This window comes from Oncorhynchus masou, chromosome 31 (genome assembly GCF_036934945.1).
Source record: "Oncorhynchus masou masou isolate Uvic2021 chromosome 31, UVic_Omas_1.1, whole genome shotgun sequence".
Taxonomy (NCBI): Eukaryota; Metazoa; Chordata; class Actinopteri; order Salmoniformes; family Salmonidae; genus Oncorhynchus; species Oncorhynchus masou.
In genome coordinates, this window is record NC_088242.1 from 69,250,365 (window position 1) to 69,271,950 (window position 21,586).

The following is a 21,586-nucleotide window of genomic DNA, read 5'->3' on the forward strand; positions in this document are numbered from 1 at the left end:
TTCCCTTATGTCCTTATGCCGGTGATTGTTTATTGTAATTGTATCTGTACGTCTGTACTGGTGTGTGTCGGGTTATGTTACCCATTGATTTTTATTATTATTCTGTTTTCCGGTGGGGTTTTTTGTTAATAAACTGCACCTTTGGAAACACAGTTATTTCTCTCCTGCGTCTAACTTCTCTACCGCCAGTTAAACACCCTTACACTCTGAGTCAATTGAGCTGGAAAGTAGGCTACAGAAGTGAGATTCTACATAGCCCTAATTGAATCAAGCTTACTATCATTTGAGGAAGACCAGGTCCAAGACAGCGCAAGGTCGCACCTTTCAATCAGATTGGCTCTGCAGACTATCCTTTCAAACATACAGCCTCAGAAGTATTGAGCTTTGAGACAAACACACTGAAAAATAAAGTGCTATGGTTATAAACCCTACATGAAAGAGCTTGGCTAGAACCTTATGAAACACACAGTCTGTGAAGAAGAGTTGAAAGGATACACCAAGGGGTTTCTCCTTATCGCAGCAGCAACAGCCTGGACCAGGGCCTACAGTGGAACACATCTCAACATTTAGACATTCCTAGTTGAGAGTACAGCAAATGTACCACAGATTAAGCCACTGACCTTGGTTAATAACCTTGGAGCATTTCACTGTGAGTCTAAACCTGTTCTGAAGCATGTGACATAACATTTCATTTGATGTGGAGGTGGGTGTGATTATTGCTGCCTTACAGCTAGGCCTAAAGGTTATGAGGTAAACGTGGACCACGACTTGCAGCTTTTTTTGTTTACATCTTTCAAGAGCTTTTTTTGTTGTTTACATCTTTGAGGAGCTTTTTGTTGTTGTTTACATCTTTGAGGAGTCCTTTTTATTTGAGAAAATAACAAGTTATAGAACTGTCCTTTTATACAGAGGCTATTGGTGGTGCCAGCACATCTGTACTATCAAACTGCCAAACAGCAATAATGCTTCTCTCTATATTACCCTGTATGAAACATTATAACCAAGCAGCCAGTATAGTGGTCCAATTGCAAACATCTGTAAACAGACCCAGGGAGGGAACACAGGTGTCCTAGATAACAGAACATGCACTCAGCCTTTTTCATAAGATCAGCTAGAGTAGAAAGAGAGAGAATGGAAATGAACAGACTTGCTACTGGCGTTTGCCCATCTAGTTCTAATGCTCCTCCCTCTAACCAAACCACTGCTTTTTATTATTCTGTAGAGACTAAAAAGGCTTTGGCAGCATGTCTGGCAATCTGAAAAAAAGGTTCAAGAGAAGCACAATGCAGTATGACAATGTGGAGGTCAGCTGCCCCTGCAGTTACACATTCCCAGCCATCGTCCTTCAGTGTTACACAGGCGTGTGAGTGGTGTACATACAGTAGTAGCCAGTGTCCCTGTATCCCACAACCCACACCTCAGGCTGCATTGTCTGCTCTCCATGAAAGACACGAGAAGGAGAGTCGATTATGTAAGAGCCTCATAAAATGGAGCATTATTCTGCCATAGTGTTGTATGAGTTAGGCTGAGCCTTGTTGAAAACCTGTCTCTGGGAGAAGCACCACAGCATAACAGCTCAGACACGGCAGAGAGGTCTACTCTCATAGCCCTGTTAGTGAGATTCAACATCCAGGGGCATATGAAGGAACAGGCTTTTCAACTAGCACACAAATTAAAATGCTGAATGTGGCAAATGCAGTATGTCACCTGCAACAAATACTGATAATCATATATTACCTAGAATGCAACCAAAGCAAACAACAAAAAATTAAGTGGGCTACATAAATCTGAGTTTCCATTCAATGCTAGCTGCTTTCAGGTTTAATCTGGTGGTATTTGTGTCCTGCCTGTGGAGGCTTGTGTAAAATAACCCATCATTTTATTACAAAGGCATTAGCATCAAAAGATGACCTTTAGAAAAGGTCTCCAGATGTATGACTAAGAGATGTTATTACATTGGAACCCTGGTGTATCGGCTAGCTAGCCCACTGTATGAACACTGACATCAGAGTGGTGCCATTTGCGTCCCATGTGGAGAGTTTAGTGACAATAATAATAATACTGAATATTGATATGATATGGCTATAATTTGAGGAACCAACAACAAAAATAATAATACTAATGATAATAATACACCTCATTAACCTTTAGGACGTACTCATGGATGAGTGCCGAGGTTGGACTCAGTCATTCAATCACATATGCTATCGCATGCTCACACACCTGCGAGTGAACAACCAATGGGAAACACTGTAATGCTAGCTGTAAGGGAAGTACTCTTCATTGCCAGCCTGGAAATCGGGTGTTCCTTAACACTAGTTAACCCAGAGGTGACCGAGAGGCGAGAGCAGCACCCAACATGCCAGCGCGCGTCAATGTGTTGGTGACTAAAATTCAACACAGACGTGCACCACTATTAGCAGCAAATAAACATGTGGAGTATAATTGAAAGGAAACTGTTGAAGTGCAGGGAGCCGGTGATCTGTGAGGGGAGCAGATGGCCGCAGGAGACACATGCTGCTGCTGTACTGATGCTGTGTTGTGTTGGAATTAATCCAGCTCACCTCTACCTATTAGCATATCACAGGGCCCTGCCATCTCTCACGGGGGCTGGAGTCCCCAGCCAGTGGCAGCAGCAGATCCCATCTCGCTAATGCTGTTGCACAACTCTTAATCACTTTAATACAGTTTCAGTGATGCCGGACCGCCGTGACTGAGACATCGCCTCGCATGAGCCGTTGTGTAATGTCACATCCACTGAGACCTAACCATGAGAGGGATGTCCCAGGAAGAGGCAGGCAGCCATCACCCACACAGAGTGCATTAGACTATGGTTTTAATACTGTTTGAGGCCCCTCAAAAGATTACATAGAGCCATTGTATTTAGACCTCAGTGCTAATGCATTGTCTGGGCAGCCTTCCAGGCAATCCTTATCCACACATTTCCAATGCAGGGATCAGTCTCTCATCTGTAGAGGTCTCATACTTTGAAATCCAACTCACTCTCAAAACATGGTGGAGAAAATGCTATATTTTGTCAAATATAAACTGCTCTGCCCCAAGGAAGAATGAACTCGTCAGCATATTTAATTCTATTGCCAGTGGTTTTTTAAACACAAGTCTGTTTGGCTGGAATGGGTGCCAATCACTTAGCATTTCAAGGTTCTTGAAAGCTGCACCGCTAGTCCCTGCTGGCCACTAATGTTTTTATTGGCCCTTTACCCACTAAGCCTTTAGAAAGTCTTGAGCGAAACACAACAACACTGAAAACCTCCATTATCACAACCCGGTTAACTGCATATAGCAGAGAGGATCCATGTTGCCAGCCCTAGCCCTGTCAGCCTCCACCCCTCAATCCGTCCCCAGCAGCTGGGGGAACTGCTGTGAGCTGTCTGAGCAGGAAGCCAAGGCCTGTTATTATTAGTCATCAGCAGGTAAAATCACCACAAGTAACCTGTAATGACCTACGCTGTTACTGAGTCACTGTTTCAGAAAACAGTGAGTAGACTACAGCGTCCAAAATCACGTATCACAGCACAAGCAAAGGGAGATATATCAAACACTGGTGCTTTACTACAGATACATTTTCATCCAATGTAAGACAATAAGAAGACCTCTGTAGCAAATGCAAATCCAAAATTGGTCTGCATGGTCTGGACCTGGCTTTGAGCTAAAACCCAATTGTCATGACGTTGCCTCTTTGGGTGTGGCGAGCCCCATCCCCCTCTCCCTGCCTCCCTCATTCCTCCTTCAACTAGTTTGCTGTGGTCAGAGAGACGTCGTAAATTCCTGAGGATCTCCTCATGGACACACAGTACAGAGAGAGTACATTTTCATAGAGAACAAAGGAATTCCTTCCACCTCACAGAACTTGAGGTATGAACAAATTTCATGTTCCGGAGAAAGTATAAAAGATCGGTGAAGAATCCAGCTACAAACAGGTCCATTTGTTACAACTTGGGGAAGCTCATGGGAGACGGTGTGGCCACATTACCATAACACTGTTTATATAATAGCCTCAGATATGAGGTTTACATCTAATTGTTGTATAAGATGAATGAGTGAGTATGATACTGTTTACACAATTTTACAATGTGATTTTGGACTGTTTAATGAAGGAAAACTCAAAAAGGGAATTGGAGTTAACTAAATCAGAGGACCGCCCCTGAGCCCAGTTAGGGTCAGACATCCTGGGACAGCCCTTTTATGCAATTCCGAATAAAACCCAACTTTGAGAAATGATCAGCAGACCATGTTTTTCTCCATTAGGGGGGACAAAGGCTGTAGACCATTGCTGAATCTTTTAACCATACCACATGGTTAAACACTTAGACTATCGATACAGACAGAATAAGAACAAGTCTTTGATATTAATTACTAGTCTGCAGCTAGGAATTCAGTATCATTGAACGTGAAGAATGACAACCGCGAAACATCCAATCTATAACAAATGTATGAATCTCACTCTGCACTATCCCCTCTAACCAAGACAGAGAGAGAGAGAGAGAGAGAGAGAGAGAGAAAGGGGAACGAAACTCTCCAACAGAAACAAACTTTTCACCAGCGATCAAGACGACACACTGAGTGTAAATATATATATTGATTGCAATTGTTCCCGAATGAGTGAGCCTTCATGTGCAAAGGATTCACATTTCAATTGTTATAATTATCACTCTGGAGTGACTTCTTAGTCGACCCCCACTTCCCCTTTTGTCTAACAAGCCGCCATGCCGGTTTAGCCCACTAGGGCACATTCTCCTATCATTTCTTGTAACCACATTTACTGTTTGTTTATGCATTTCAGTGAATTACTTAGTTAGTAATAAATAAGTTATTTTAAGACAATTGATATATGGATGACTCATAGTGAAGACTGGGTTCGTGCAGATAACCAACAATTCACGACGTTTGGAATTAGACGTGAGGTAAAGTAAATAATTCATTAATTCGAAGACTAATTGATCAGATAAAATATCTGAAAAGTTATTTTAGAAAATTACAACTTTGCAATCTGAATATTTTTCCTTGGTGCCCCGACTTCTGAGTTAATTATATTTACATGATTAATAAGTTGATCGCGTAATACTAATTACAGAAAATCTTTGATAAAAACTGTAAGTCTTCAATTTAATGATAGTAAAGACACGACACAATGCAAAACTATAAGACCTGGCTCCACTAGAAGCAACATAACTAGTCTAAGGCTGGATAATAAAACAGTTTAGTGAGTATATCAACCTCTGCCATGTGCCTATGGGGTTAGCATTTTCTGAATAGTGCACGAGAAATTACACCTGCTCAACGCGGCATTGGGGATTACAGAGGCCTTGAAACATGTTTAAGTTATACACATAATCAAATGTAATTAACATATTTTCACAGTCTTACCTCTGTTTCATGTGGCATGGGGTTGAAACCACAGAGGTTGCAGACAGTGTTCTTGCATTCGGTGCAGGTGTTGTAGTTGGGAGGGTCCTTGGAGCCCTTGTTGAGTTCCACCTTGCAGAGAGGACAGGTGGACTGGCCTGCTTTGAGAGCTGGTTGGGAAGATGTTGCTCCCTTTGGAGGTTCTAATGGGGGTTGGTCCACTTTGGCCTGTAATAATGTGGGGACCTTGGCCTGCTGGGGTTGCTCTGCTTTCTTCTCCTCTGCATTCTGAACAGCAGGTGTTTTGGTCTCCTTTGCAGGGGGCATCTTGGGAGAGGCCGGTGCAGACACCATGGGGGAAGCTGGCAGAGTGGTGTGAGGCTCATCCTGAACAGCAGAGGTGATCAAAGTGGATGCAGAGCTGAAGATGGAGGATCCAAAGCCAAACATCTTCCCAGATACTGAATCTTCAGGCTTTGACTGAGCAGGCTGAGATTTATCACCGACAAAGCCAAAGAAGCCTCCTGACTGCTTTGGGGGCTTGGCCTGTGGTTGTGATACAGTTTTGGCAGGAGAGGTCCCACCTTTTGGAAGCTGTTGTTGAGGCTTTCCAGGCTCCTGCTTTAGGGGATCAGTTTTGGGGTCTATCTTTGGAACTTGCTGGGGCTGTAGTTGTGGTGGGGGCTTAGCATAAGGCTGTTGCAGTGGAGGAATTTGCTTCTCTGGCTGTTGTGCAGGTGTAGCAGCACCACTGGGTATGGGTGTCACTGGAATTGTTTGTTCCACTGGTTTCTGAACAATTATAGGTTCCTGTTTGTCCTTTGCAGCCACAGCAGGTGGAGCATGTTTGTTTTGTGGGGATCCTGGTGCTGGTGTCTCCTCCTTTTTGACTGCAGCTGTTGATGGGGTTCCAGCCGCTATTAGTGTCTCCTGAGGTACAGTGGGTGGAGGAATCTCTTTTTGGGCAGCCGCAGGTGCTGGAATCTCCTTTTGGGGTTTAGCTGGTGCTGGGGTCAGCTTTAGAGATGCAGCAGGTGTGGAGACTTTGCTTTGCAAGGGTTGGGATTTAATCATCGGTGGTCCTGGGGGTTCCATTCCTCCAAGAGCTCTCTGCATCTGGCAGTTCAGACACAGCCATTCCTTTACCTGAAATCAAATAACAGTATTGAACATTTTTTTCAACAAACAATCTTGTAGAATTATATTGCAGTCTGAGGACTTACAGATGCTCTTATCTTAGTTGCTATTTAAATGCTTCATACTAGATGTTACAAACATGTAGTAAAACTACTGACATAATGCTCTAAATCTGAAGATGTTTAATCAAATGAATAATTTATATCAGACTGTATTAATACAATTCTTCCAGAATACAATTTGCTTCCAAGAAGATCATAAACAAATATTAGACCATTTGGAGAAAAGCCAATAGTTATAACAAGAGCTCCATCAAAGCTTCTTGTTATCCTATCTTACAACTCAGATGAAAGAGACGACTGCAACTATAGACACTGTCAATGCATAGTTAGTATTCTTAAATAACTGTTGTAAAATAAAGCGCAACATTTATGTTAGAGTAGCCAAATTACTTTGATGAAACATAGACAGTTTAATTACCTCTGTTTCATGTGGCATGGGGTTGAATCCACAGAGGTTGCAGACAGTGTTCTTGCATTCGGTACAGGTGTTGTAGTTGGGAGGGTCCTTGGAGCCCATGTTGAGGTCCACCTTGCAGAGTGGACAGGTGGACTGGCCTGCTTTGGGAGATGGTTGGGAGGATGCTGCTCCCATTGGAGGCTCTGATGGGGGTTTATCTACGTTGGCCTGTAATAATGTGGGGACCTTGGCCTGCTGGGGCTGCTCTGCTTTCTTCTCCTCTGCATTCTGGACAGCAGGTGGTTTGGTCTCCTTTGCAGGGGGCATCTTGGGAGAGGCCGGTGCAGACACCATGGGGGAAGCTGGGAGAGTGGTGTGGGGCTCATCCTGAACAGCAGAGGTGATCAAAGTGGATGCAGAGCTGAAGATGGAGGAGCCAAAGCCAAACATCTTACCCGACACGGACTCTTCAGGCTTTGAGGGGGTAGACTGAGATTTGGGACCACCAAAGCCAAAGAAGCCCACTGACTCCTGCTTGGGGGGTTGCTGTGTGGGTGGGATGGCACTACTCTGGCTGGGCTGCTGTGGTGGTGTCTGAGGTTCTGATGTTCTCCGGTTCTCTATTGCCTTCTGAGCAGGTGCTGAACTGGCTGGTTTCCCAAGCTCCTGCTTTGGGGGAGTGATTTTGGGGTCTGACTTTGGAGCTTCCTGGGGCTGTACTTGTGCCAGAGTCTGTGCAGCAGGCATTTTCTTTTCTGGCTGCTGTAAGGGTTGAACAACCTCGTTCTGCTTGTTTGTAGGTGTGGCTGGTGGCTCCATTAACTTCTGAACAATTGCAGGTTTCTGGTTGTCAATTGAGATCTCAGTAGATGAACGCTCTTTTTTCATTGCGGAGCCAAGTGTTGTTGTCTCGTTTGTTTTGAGTGAATCTGGAACAGGTGCCTCATTGCTTATAACTGTAGCTGGAAGTTGGACCTCTTTAGTCTCTACTGCTGATGAAAATGGTGCTTCCTTCTTCAGAGGTAAACCTAATTGTACAGCATAGTTATCTTGGGTTGAACCTGGTGTTGGGGACACCTTTCTGTTTTGTGACCCTGGTAGTATATGTTCCTTATTATTTTGAGGTGAGGCTGGTGCCCCCTTAGTGAGAGGTGAACCAGTGACCTCCTTGATGAGAGGGGAGGCAGAAGTTGGTTCCTCCTTGATAAGGGCTGAGGCAGAAATGTCCTTCTTGACAGGCAAAGCTGTGGTTGGGACCTCATCTGTTACAGACACACCTGGTGGTGTAGGACATTTTTTATTTTGTGGTGAATCTGTTGTTGGAGTGTCCTGCTTTAAACCTGTAACTGGTGTCTCCCCCATTTTGGATGAGGCTGGTAATGGAGTCTCCTGTTGTGGTGCAGCAAGAGTGGTTGTCTCTTCTTTTTGGAGTGTGGAGGCGGCCTTCTTCTGATCTACAGCAGGTATCGCAGTCTCCTTCACCTTTTGAGTTGCCGGAGGCTCCTTTTGAGGTGCAGCAGGTGTAGAAACTTTGTTGAGTAAGGGTTGTGGTTTCATCATGAGGGGTTCTGGGGGTTCCATTCCCCCAAGAGCTCTCTGCATCTGGCAGTTCAGACACAGCCATTCCTTCACCTGAAAAAACATATTCAGTCAAATTTAATTTAAGAGTAAACTATGATAATCAAACTGAAAATAACAGACTGTGTTCAATGGATTTTTTGAAATAAACAAGAACATAAAATACCACGTGCTTGCAATTTCATTTACCTCAGTAACATGTGGCATTGGGTTAAATCCACAGAGGTTGCAGACAGTGTTCTTGCATTCGGTACAGGTGTTGTAGTTGGGAGGGTCCTTGGAGTCAATGTTGAGGTCCACCTTGCAGAGTGGACAGGTGGACTGGCCTGCTTTGAGAGCTGGTTGGGAGGATACTACTCCTTTTGGAGGCTCTGATGAGGGTTGGTCAACTTTAGCCTGTACTGATGGGGGGACCTTGGCCTGCTGGGGTTGCTCTGCCTTTGATTCATCTGCTCTCTCGGTAGCAGGTGGTTTGGTCTCCTTTGCAGGGGGCAACTTATGAGAGGCCAGTGCAGACACCTTCGGGGAACCTGGCAGTGTGGTGTGGGGCTCATCCTGAACAGCAGAGGTGATCAAAGTGGATGCAGAGCTGAAGATGGAGGAGCCAAAGCCAAACATCTTACCAGACACTGACTCTTCAGCCTTTGAGGGGGTAGACTGAGATTTGGGACCACCAAAGCCAAAGAAGCCTCCTGACTCCTGCTTGGGGTGTTGCTGTGTGTCTGGGATGGCACTACTCTGCCTACGCCCAGGCTGGCTGGGCTGCTGTGGTGGTTTCTGAGGTTCTGAAGCTCTCCGGTTCCCTTGTGATGCCATCTGAGCTGGGCTTGCCGGCATTTGTGTGCCTGCTGCTTTAGTAGCTTCAGCTTTTGATATATCAGCTGCAGGGGGAACTGGTTTCTTTTGATGGGAGCTTGGGATTGGACTGTCTGTCTTCACAGATGCAGCAGGTGTTGAAATGTCCTTTTGAGCTGCAATAGGTGTCACAGTGACTGTTTGAGGTGCAAAAACTTTGTCGGGATACAGTTTCATCATGAGGGGTTCTGGGGGTTCAATTCCTCCAAGAGCTCTCTGCATCTGGCAGTTCAGACACAGCCACTCCTTCATCTGAAAGTGCAGTGTTGTGTTAGATACATACTGTTGTTGGATACTGGGTTAAACTTGGGACATTGCTATCCTAGAGACTGATTTTTACATCAGAAGTTAATGGTTATCTGTAGGAGCCAGATGGCGTTGGAATGTGCTGGGATTGCTATAGGGGATACGGATGGACATCTGTGAATTGGGCAAATGAGGGGTTGAGGTCAGGTCAGATCCCCTTAAGGGAGAAATTATGCTTTATTACCCCTTTACTTCATCTTCCTCTCAAACCACAATTGATGTTAGGATTAGAGAGAAGGGGGAGTGCCTACATTGGAGTATACAGTGGCTTGCGAAAGTATTCATCCCCTTGGCATTTTTCCTACTTTGTTGCCTTACATCCTGGAATTAAAATGTATGTTTTGGGGGGTTTGTATCACTTGATTTACACAACATGCCTTCCACTTTGAAGATGCAAAATATTTCATATTGTGAAACAAACAAGAAATAAGACAAAAAACTGAAAACTTGAGCGTTTAACAACTATTCATCCCACCCAAAGTCAATACTTTGTAGAGCCACCTTTTGCAGCAATTACAGCAGTAAGTCTCTTGGGGTATGTCTCTATAAGTTTGGCACATCTAGCCACTTGGATTGTTGCCCATTCTCCATGGCAAAACTGCTCCAGCTCCTTCATGTTGGATGGGTTCCGCTGGTGTACAGCAATCTTTAAGTCATACAACAGATTCTCAATTGGATTGAGGTCAGGGCTTTGACTAGGTCATTCCAAGACATTTAAATGTTTCCCCTTAAACCACTGAAGTGTTGCATTAGCAGTATGCTTCGGGTCATTCTCCTGCTGGAAGGTGAACCTCTGTCCCAGTCGCAAATCTCTGTAAGACTGAAACAGGTTTCCCTAAAGAATTTCCCTGTATTTAGCGCCATCCACCATGCCTTCAATTCGGACCAGTTTCCCAGTCCCTGCCGATGAAAAACATCCCCACTGCATGATGCTGACACCACCATGCTTCACTGTGGGGATGAGGTTCTCGGGATGATGAGAGATGTTGCGTTTGCACCAGACATAGCGTTTTCCTTGATGACCAAAAAGCTCAATTTTAGTCTCATCTGACCAGAGTACCTTCTTCCATATGTTTGGGGAGTCTCCCACACGCCTTTTGGCATACACCAAACACGTTTGCTAATTTTTTCTTTAAGCAATGCCTTTTTTTCTGGACACTCTTTTGTAAAGCCCAGCTCTGTGGAGTGTATGGCTTAAAGTGGTCTTATGGACACATACTCCAATCTTTGCATCTCCTTCCGGATTATCTTTGGTTTCTTTGTTGCCTCTCTGATTAAAGCCCTCCTTGCCTGGTCTGTGAGTTTTGGTGGTCGGCCCTCTCTTGGCAGGTTTGTTGTGGTGACATATTCTTTCCATTTTTTAACAATGGATTCTACAGTGCTCTGTGGGATGTTCAAAGTTCCGTAAAATGTGTATAACCCAACTCTGATCTGTACTTCTCCACAACATTGCCTTTGACCTTTTTGGAGAGCTCCTTGGTCTTCATGGTGCCGCTTGCTTGGAGGTGCCCGTAGCTTAGTGGTGTTGCAGACTCTGGGGCCTTTCAGAACAGGTGTATATAAACTGAGATCATGTGACAGATCATGAGACACTTAGATTGCAGACAGGTGGACTTTATTTAACTAATTATGTGACTTCTGGAGGTAATTGGTTGCACCAGCTCTTATTTAGGGACTTCATAGCAAAGGGGTGAATACACAAGAATACACCACTTTTCCGTAAAAACAAAATATATATATATATATATTTTTTTTTACTTCACCAATTTGGACTATTTTGTGTATGTGCATTACATGAAATCAAAATAAAATCTATTTAAATTACAGGTTGTAATGCAACAAAACAGGACAAACTCCAAGGGGGATGAATACTTTTGCAAGGCACTGTATATACTTGTGGTGGTGGAAAGATGCTTTGTCTAATGCAGCTGTATTGATCCTCTGGGCAGAAAAAACTTGGTAAAGCTTTCATAGTGTCCGTTGAGTTTTTTACTCTGAGAATTAGAACCTAACACTGTATGGGGGATGGGGGTGTGGGGAATAAACCGATACCGTTACATATCGCAATATTATTTTTCAACAATAATATATTGATATTTGATTCCAAGAATCGATTTGTAAAAAAATATATAAACATTGCCTTCGGAAAGTGTTCAGACCCCTTGACTTTTTACACATTTTGTTACGTTACAGTCTAATTCTAAAAGGGATGAAATAAAATCCTCATTACTCTTCAAACAATACCCTAGAATGTCAAAGCGAAAACAGGTTTTTACAAATGTTTGCAAATATATAAAAAAACAAAAAACAGAAATAACTTATTTAGATACAGTTGAGGTTGGAAGTTTACATACACTTTAGCCAAATACATTTATACTCAGTTTTTCACAATTCCTGACATTTAATCCTAGTAAAAATTCCCTGTCTTAGGTCAGTTAGGATCACCACTTTATTTTAAGAATGTGAAATGTTAGAATAATAGTAGAGAGTTGTCACGTTCTGACCTTTATTTCCTTTGTTTTGTATTTAGTGATTTTATTTGATTTTGTATTTATTATTTAGTATGGTTAGGGCGTGAGTTGGGGTGGGCAGTCTATGTTTGATTTTCTATGATTTGGGGATTTCTATGTTTCGGCCTAGTATGGTTCTCAATCAGAGGCAGGTGTCATTAGTTGTCTCTGATTGAGAATCATACTTAGGTAGCCTGGGTTGCACTGTTTGTTTGTGGGTGATTGTCTATGTTAGTTGCTTGTGTCAGCACAGTCCTTATGATAGCTTCACGGTCTTTATTTGTTTATTGTTTTTGTATTCAGTATTCAGTTCTTTCTTTAATTAAACATTCATCATGAACACATACCACGCTGCATTTTGGTCCTCTGATCCATCTCACCTCTCCTCTTCAGATGAAGAGGAGGAAGATCGTGACAAGAGTGATTTATTTCAGCTTTTATGTCTTTCATCACATTCCCAGCGGGACAGAAGTTTACATACACTCAATTAGTATTTGAGAGCATTGCATTTAAATTGTTTAACTTGGGTCAAGCATTTCGGGTAGCCTTCCACAAGCTTCCCACAATAGCTTGGGTGAATTTTGCCGCATTCCTCCTGACAGAGCTGGAAAAATGACTTGTCTTATACACAAAGTAGATGTCCTAACCGTCTTGCCAAAACTATAGTTTGTTAACAACACATTTGTGGAGTGGTTGAAAAATGAGTTTTAATGACTCTAAACTAGTTGTATGTAAACTTCTCACTTCAACTGTAATTATTCAGACCCTTTGCTATGAGACTCGAAATTGACCTCAGGTGCACCCTGTTTCCATTGATCATCCTTGAGCTGTTTCTACAACTGGATTGGAGTCCACCTGTGAAAAATTCAATTGAATGGACATGATTTGAAAAGGCACAAACCTGTCTATATAAAGGTCCCACAGTTGACAGTGCATGTCAGAGCAAAAACAAAGCCATGAGGTCAAAGGAATTGCCTGTAGAGCTCAGAGACAAGATCGTGTCGATGAATAGATCTGGGGAAGGGTACCAAAACAATTCTGCAGCCTTGAAGATCCACAAGAACACAGTGGCCTCCATCATACTTAAATTTAAGATGTTTGGAAACACCAAGACTCTTCTTAGAGCTGACCGCCTGACCAAACTGATCAATCAGGATACAAGGGCATTGGTCAGGGAGCTGACCAAGAACCTGATGGTCACTCTGACAGAGCTCTAGAGTTCATCTGAAACCAAGATTGAACTCTTTGGCCTGAATGAAAAGCGTGACGTCTGGAGGAAACTTGGCACCATCCAGATGTTTTTCAGTGGCAGGGACTGGGAGACTAGTCAGGATCGAGACAAAGATGAACGGAGCAAAGTACAGAGAGATCCATGATGAAAACCTGCTTCAGAGCACTCAGCAGCAATGCTCCCGATCCAACCTGACAGAGCTTGAAAGGATCTGCAGAGAAGAATGGGAGAAACTCCCCAAATACAGGTGTGCCAAGCTTGTAGAGTCATAGACAAGACTTGCTGCCAAAACCTGTTGTTGCCTTGTTATTATGAGATATTGTGCGTAGATGGATGAGGAAAATAAACGTTTTAATCAATTCTAGAATAAGGCTGTAATGTAACAAAATGTGGAAAAAGTCAAGGGGTCTGAATACTTTCCGTAGGCACTATATATTTAAGCAATAAGGCCCGAGGGGGTGTGGTATATTGGCCATATACCACAAAGCCCTGAGGTGCCTTATTGCTATTATAAATTGGTTACCAATGCAATTAGACCAGTACAAATACATATTTTGTCATACCAGTGGTGTACGGTATGATATACCACGGCTGTCAGCCAATCTGCATTCAGGGCTCGAACCACCCAGTTTATAATGCTGAATATTTCCATCTGAATATTCAGTCTGCATACGACATCGTTTCTCTAAGTATCTTGCTTGAATATTATACAGTATTTAAGTTGAATTGATATGTTACAATTTGTGTAACTAAAGCACTCAATACAAGTACCTTAAATGTCCCTATTATTGAAACTTTCAACTGAATAAAACATTGGTAGGCAAAGGCAATTTGACAGAGTAGCCATAATTGTATTATGTTTATTAAATGAATTCCCAGAATAGTAATTTCTTACCTCAGTAACGCTTGGCATGGGGTTAAATCCACAGAGGTTGCAGACAGTGTTCTTGCATTCGGTACAGGTGTTGTAGTTGGGAGGGTCCTTGGAGCCCATGTTGAGTTCCATCTTACATAGTGGACAGGTGGGCTGGTCTGCTTTGAGAGCTGGTTGGGAAGATGCTGCTCCCATTGGAGGCTCTGATGGGGGTTTGTCCACGTTGGCCTGTAATAATGTGGGGACCTTGGCCTGTTGGGGTTGCTCTGCTTTCTTCTCCTCTGCATTCTGAACAGCAGGTGTTTTGGTCTCCTTTGCAGGGGGCATCTTGGGAGAGGCCGGTGCAGACACCATGGGGGAAGCTGGCAGAGTGATGTGGGGCTCATCCTGAACAGCTGAGGTGATCAAAGTGGATGCAGAGCTGAAGATGGAGGAGCCAAAGCCAAACATCTTCCCAGACACTGAATCTTCAGGCTTTGAGGGGATAGACTGAGATTTGGGACCACCAAAGCCAAAGAAGCCTCCTGACTCCTGCTTGGGGTGTTGCTGTGTGGACGGAATGGCACTACTCTGGCTACGCCCAGGGCTGGGTTGCTGTGGTGGTTTCTGAACTTCTGATGTTCTCCGGTTTTCCTGTGGTGTCTTCTGAGCCGGTCCTGGAGAGGTCCCAACTTTAGGAGGCTGTTGCTGAGGCTTCACAGGTTCTGCTTTCAGTGCACTTGCTGGGGTCTGCTGAGGTTTCACAGGTTCTGCTTTCAGTGCACTTCCTGGGGTCTGCTGAGGCTGGACTTGTGGAGTCTTCTGCTGTAGGGGCTGCTGCTGTGGTTGTGCAGCACTCCCCTGCTTAGCCTCTGATGGGTCTCCTGGTTTTAAAGGACTTGAAGGTTTCTGGTCCTGCTTTGCAGTCATTGTGGGGGAGTCTGACTTTCTCTGGGGGGAGGCTGGCATTGGGGTGTCTTTCTTTGGGGCTATGGCTGGTGTTTGAGCCTCTTTTTTGGGTGACACTTGTGTTGGTGCACCTTTTTGGGCACCAGTTGGTGTGGGAGTCTCCTGCTTTTGAAGCGCAAAGGGTGCAGACACCTTGAGGGAAGCTGGCGGTGTGGTGTGGGGCTCATCCTGAACAGCTGAGGTGATCAAAGTGGATGCAGAGCTGAAGATGGAGGAACCAAAGCCAAACATCTTCCCAGACACTGAATCTTCAGGTTTTGAGGGGACAGGCTGGGAGGCTGGAGTCACTGACTCCTTGTTGGGTGAGGCTGGTGCAGTGGCCACTTTTTGGGGACCAGATGCTGTTGGTGTGTCTCTTGTTTGACGAGCAGCAGGAGCAGAGACTTTGTTGGGGGAAGGCTTGGGTTTCATCATGGTCGGTCCTTGAGGTTCCATTCCTCCAAGTGCTCTGTGCATCTGGCAGTTCAGACACAGCCACACATTCACCTGAAAATGTTTTCCATTGTGAGAGGAATACAGAATTTAATCAATTTCATATACAGCTATACATCTGCATGATGGAAAACAGCACAAGCAAATGTTTCTGCCATTGATATCATCAGACATTTCTCCTTACTCTCTGAGACATAAATCATCCAGCACACTGTGATACATCATTGTTGCAGTTTTGAGCTTCAACATGACTTGCAGTTTATGTATTAGGTGTATTGCATATGCAAAGCACTCTGCACTTCCACTTCTATTCCTTATCGTGCAATGCTACTGTCGGTAGAATTATTATGAGTCAAGAACAAGTCAGGAAATTAAATAGTCATAACCACTACAATTGAGACTTGGATTTGTCTCTCTTTAGTAAAGTGAAATACCAATCTTTCCATGTAGACTAAAAACATGTCAGACAAGTTGTTTATATTTGTAAGAAGAGAGAATGAACAATTTATGAACCGACCAACAGTGCAATATCAAAGGTTATATCTGGAACCGAAATACATAGAAATTAATAGACATTTCAAATCTAAAATATAACATAATTTCAGAATGACTAAGATTATCCGTGTGGAGATTAATAAAATAAAGTTATCTTTATCCAAATAATAATACATCAGAAATGATTTGTTCACACAGTAATTAAGTGATATTTGGTCAATCTTACCTCAGTAACATTTGGCATGGGGTTGAATCCACAGAGGTTGCAGACAGTGTTCTTGCATTCGGTACAGGTGTTGTAGTTTGGAGGGTCCTTGGAGCCCTTGTTGAGTTCCACCTTGCAGAGTGGACAGGTGGACTGGCCTGCTTTGGGAGATGGTTGGGAGGATGCTGTTCCCTTCGGAGGCTCTGATGGGGGTTTGTCCACGTTGACCTGTACTGATGGGGGGACCTTGGCCTGTTGGGGTTGCTCTGCTTTCTTCTCCTCTGCTTTCTGAGCAGCAGGTGATTTGGTCTCCTTTGCAGGGGGCATCTTGGGAGAGGCCTGGGCTGCTGCAGACACCATGGGGGAACCTGGCGGTGTGGTGTGGGGCTCATCCTGAACAGCTGAGGTGATCAAAGTGGATGCAGAGCTGAAGATGGAGGAGCCAAAGCCAAACATCTTCCCAGACACTGAATCTTCAGGCTTTGAGGAAATCTGAGATTTAGGACCACCAAAGCCACCAAAGAAGCCCCCTGACTCCTGCTTGGGGGGCTTGGCCTGTAGTGTTGGCACAGCTTTGGCAGGAGATGTCCCACCTTTTGGAGGCTCTTGCTGAGGCTTCCCAGGCACCTGCTGTGACAGGGTGGCATTGCTCCGCTCATGCCCAGGTTGCCCTGGCTGATCTGGTGGTTTCTGAGGCCCTGATGTTCTCCGGTTCTCCTGTGGTGCCTTCTGAACAGGTGCTGGGCTGGCTGGTCTCTGAAGGTCTGCTGCTCTAACAGCATCTGCCTTGAGTGGCTCTGTTGCTGATGTAGAAGGTCTTCTCTGGGGGGAGCCTGGTGTTGGAATGTCTTTCTTTTGGGTAGCGATGGGTGTGACAGTGAATTTCTGAGGTGCAGAACCTTTGTTTGGAGAAGCTTGGGGTTTCATCATGGGAGGTCCTGTGGGTTCCATTCTCTTCATCTGGCAGTTCAGACACAGCCACTCCTTCACCTGAAAGAAAATGACAGCGTAAAAATGGTGAAATCACATTATCCAACATGGTTAAATATGATTTAGAACCATGATTTCAATCAGAAACACTAAATATGCCTTTGTCAACCGATACCTGCAAATGTGATAATGGGTACTTGTGAACTTCAACTTCCACATAATCAGTAAACAAAGCAATATTCACAATGTTCTGTGCCTGTCATCATGAGGTCTTTGTAGAGAAGCCCAAGCTTATTTACAATTCAAGCTGCCGCTAGACATCAGTAACTAAATATTTCTAATGTGTTGTGTCAAGTCTAAGACAATCTCAATGTCAGTGTCCTCAAGGAAATTTAGGTATGAATTTAACTGTCCAAGAGGACAGTGTTCACCCATTGTGTAAAATAAATTGTTCAAAATTATTCCATCTTCGCTAATTACACCTTTTTGTGTTATTAAGCAATTATTGCTTGATATTATTATACAGTAGCCATTAGCCGATAGTAAAAGGCTATACCTTTGTGCTATTACGAGACACTCACACTCCCACTTAGGAGGGACTCTCACTTAGGAGGGAGCTGAACACCAGTCTTAAAATAAATGATGTGTCCTACAACTCGCTGCCTGCACTCACAATTCAAATGTCCTCTACTGTAAATGGGCAGGGGACCATCAGGTCTCCAAACATACATGAACTCTGTGTTTTAATCTGTTTATCTGCTCTCTGATAGCGATACAGTCCTCCTGAGGGAAGCACATAATGCTGTATATCAGACAAAAGGCCATTAGTAAAGCGTGTGGAACAGTTTACCATACCTCCCACTGCCTCTTGTAATGATACGAGGCCTCTGTGATGGTACGGGAGTCACTGGTCTGCATAATGCAATGATAACACTAACGGATCTCATCAGCTCTGAGATATGTGCTGTTAACCAAGTCAGAGGTGAAACTCTTCCCAACTTCCCCTTGTGGTGCTGCAAAGACTGTCAGATGGACACCTACATTATCTTAATCACTATACAAGAAGTGGGTCTATATAATCAGCACAGCAAGCTCTCCATTCTGACTCCTAGTTTAGGCCATCATGAACACAGCAAGCTCTCCATTCTGTGAACTCTAGTTTAGGCTATCATGAACACAGCAAGCTCTCCATTCTGTGGACTTCTAGTTTAGGCTATCATGAACACAGCAAGCTCTCCATTCTGTGGACTCCTAGTTTAGGCCATCATGAACACAGCAAGCTCTCCATTCTGTGAACTCCTAGTTTAGGCCATCATGAACACAGCAAGCTCTCCATTCTGTGGACTCCTAGTTTAGGCCATCATGAACACAGCAAGCTCTCCATTCTGTGGACTCCTAGTTTAGGCCATCATGAACACAGCAAGCTCTCCATTCTGTGGACTCCTAGTTTAGGCCATCATGAACACAGCAAGCTCTTCATTCTGTGGACTCCTAGTTTAGGCTATCATGAACACAGCAAGCTCTCCATTCTGTGGACTCCTAGTTTAGGCCATCATGAACACAGCAAGCTCTCCATTCTGTGGACTCCTAGTTTAGGCCATCATGAACACAGCAAGCTCTCCATTCTGTGGACTCCTAGTTTAGGCCATCATGAACACAGCAAGCTCTCCATTCTGTGGACTCCTAGTTTAGGCCATCATGAACACAGCAAGCTCTCCATTCTGTGGACTCCTAGTTTAGGCCATCATGATGCACAGCAAATTAATCAGTGTAAAAACAATTATAATAATCAACATGGAGAGTGTAAAATCAAATTCAAATCCAATCAAATGTATTTGTCACATACACATGGTTAGCAGATGTTAATGCGAGTGTGCCGAAATGCTTGTGCTTCTAGTTCCGACAATGCAGTAATAACCAACGAGTAATCTAACCTAACAATTCCAAAACTACTACCTTATACACACAAGTGTAAAGGGATAAAGATTATGTACATAAAGATATATGAATGAGTGATGATACAGAAAGGCATAGGGAAGATACAGTAGATGGTATTGAGTACAGTATATACATATACATATGAGATGAGTAATGTAGGGTATGTAAACATTATATTAAGTAGCATTCTTTAAAGTGGCTAGTGATATATTTTACATCAATTTCCATGAATTCCCATTTTTAAAGTGGCTGGAGTTGAGTCAGTGTGTTGGCAGCAGCCACTCAATGTTAGTGGTGGCTGTTTAACAGTCTGATGGCCTTGAGATAGAAGCTGTTTTTCAGTCTCTCGGTCCCTGCTTTGATGCACCTGTACTGACCTCGCCTTCTGAATGATAGCGGGGTGAACAGGCAGTGGCTCGGGTGGTTGTTGTCCTTGATGATCTTTATGGCCTTCCTGTGACATTGGGTGGTGTAGGTGTCCTGGAGGGCAGGTGGTTTGCCCCCGGTGATGCGTTGTGCAGACCTCACTACCCTCTGGAGAGCCTTACGGTTGTGGGCGGAGAAGTTGCCGTACCAGGTGGTGATACAGCCCGACAGGATGCTCTCGATTGTGCATCTGTAGAAGTTTGTGAATGCTTTTGGTGACAAGCCGAATTTCTTCAGCCTCCTGAGTTTGAAGAGGCGCTGCTGCGCCTTCTTCACGACGCTGTCTGTGTGGGTAGACCAATTCAGTTTGTCCGTGATGTGTACGCCGAGGAATTTAAACTTACTACCCTCTCCACTAATGTCCCATCAATGTGGATAGGGGGTTGTGCTCCCTCTGCTGTTTCCTGAAGTCCACAATAATCTCCTTTGTTTTGTTGACGTTGAGTGTGAGGTTATTTTTCTGACACCACACTCTGAGGGCCCTCACCTCATCCCTGTAGGCCGTCTCGTCGTTGTTGGTAATCAAGCCTACCACTGTAGTGTTGTCCGCAAACATGATGATTGAGTTGGAGGCGTGCATGGCCACGCAGTCGTGGGTGAACAGGGAGTACAGGAGAGGGCTCAGAACGCACCTTTGTGGGTCCCAGTGTTGAGGATCAGCGGGGTTGAGATGTTGTTACCTACCCTCATCACCTGGGGGCGGCCCGTCAGGAAGTCCAGTACCCAGTTGCACAGGGCGGGATCGAGACCCAGGGTCTCAAGCTTGATGACGAGTTTGGAGGGTACTATGGTGTTAAATGCTGAGCTGTAGTCGATGAACAGCATTCTCACATAGGTATTCCTCTTGTCCAGATGGGTTAGGGCAGTGTGCAGTGTGGTTGAGATTGCATCGTCTGTGGACCTATTTGGGCGGTAAGCAAATTGGAGTGGGTCTAGGGTGTCAGGTAGGGTGGAGGTGATATGGTCCTTGACTAGTCTCTCAAAGCACTTCATGATGACGGAAGTGAGTGCTACGGGGCGGTAGTTGTTTAGCTCAGTTACCTTGGCTTTCTTGAGAACAGTGGTGACAATGGTGGCCCTCTTGAAGCATGTGGGAACAGCAGACTGGGATAAGGAGAGATTGAATATGTCCGTAAACACACCAGCCAGCTGGTCTGCGCATGCTCTGATGATGCGGCTGGGGATGCCGTATGGGCCTGCAGCCTTGCGAGGGTTAACACGTTTAAATGTTTTTCTCACGTCGGCTGCAGGGAAGGAGAGTCCGTAGGTTTTAGTTGCGGGCCGTGTCAGTGGCACTGTATTGTCCTCAAAGCGGGCAAAAAAGTTATTTAGTCTGCCTGGGAGCAAGACATCCTGGTCTGTGACGGGGCTGGTTTTCTTTTTGTAATCCGTGATTGACTGTAGACCCTGCCACATAACTCTTGTGTCTGAGCCGTTGAATTGTGACTCTACTTTGTCTCCATACTGACGCTTTTCTTGTTTGATTGCCTTGTGGAGGGAATAGTTACACTGTTTGTATTCGGTCATGTTTCCGGTCACCTTTCCCTGGTTAAAAGCAGTGGTTCGCGCTTTCAGTTTCACGCGAATGCTGCCATCAATCCACGGTTTCTGGTTTGGGAATGTTTTAATCATTGCTATGGGAACGACATCATCAATGCACTTTCTAATGAACTCGTTCACCGAATCAGCGTATTCGTCAATGTTGTTGTTGGACGCAATGCGTAACATATCCCAGTCCGCGTGATTGAAGCAGTTTTGAAGCGTGGAATCAGATTGGTCGGACCAGCGTTGAACAGACCTGAGCGCAGGAGCTTCTTGTTTTAGTTTCTGTCTGTAGGCAGGGAGCATCAAAATGGAGTTGTGGTCAGCTTTTCCGAAAGGAGGGCGGGGGAGGG

The 21,586-nt window shown here is 44.5% G+C and overlaps 1 protein-coding gene across 1 annotated transcript in view; it reads right to left on the reverse strand.

Moving 5' to 3' along the window:
• The window catches only part of LOC135524998 (protein piccolo-like), a 115,296-nt gene that overhangs the window by 81,737 nt on the left and 11,973 nt on the right, over nucleotides 1-21,586 (reverse strand). Inside the window, 5 exon segments of the mRNA XM_064952792.1 lie at nucleotides 5,389-6,513; nucleotides 6,985-8,595; nucleotides 8,731-9,648; nucleotides 14,339-15,751; nucleotides 16,419-17,387. Coding sequence (XP_064808864.1) covers nucleotides 5,389-6,513; nucleotides 6,985-8,595; nucleotides 8,731-9,648; nucleotides 14,339-15,751; nucleotides 16,419-17,387 — 6,036 coding nt within the window.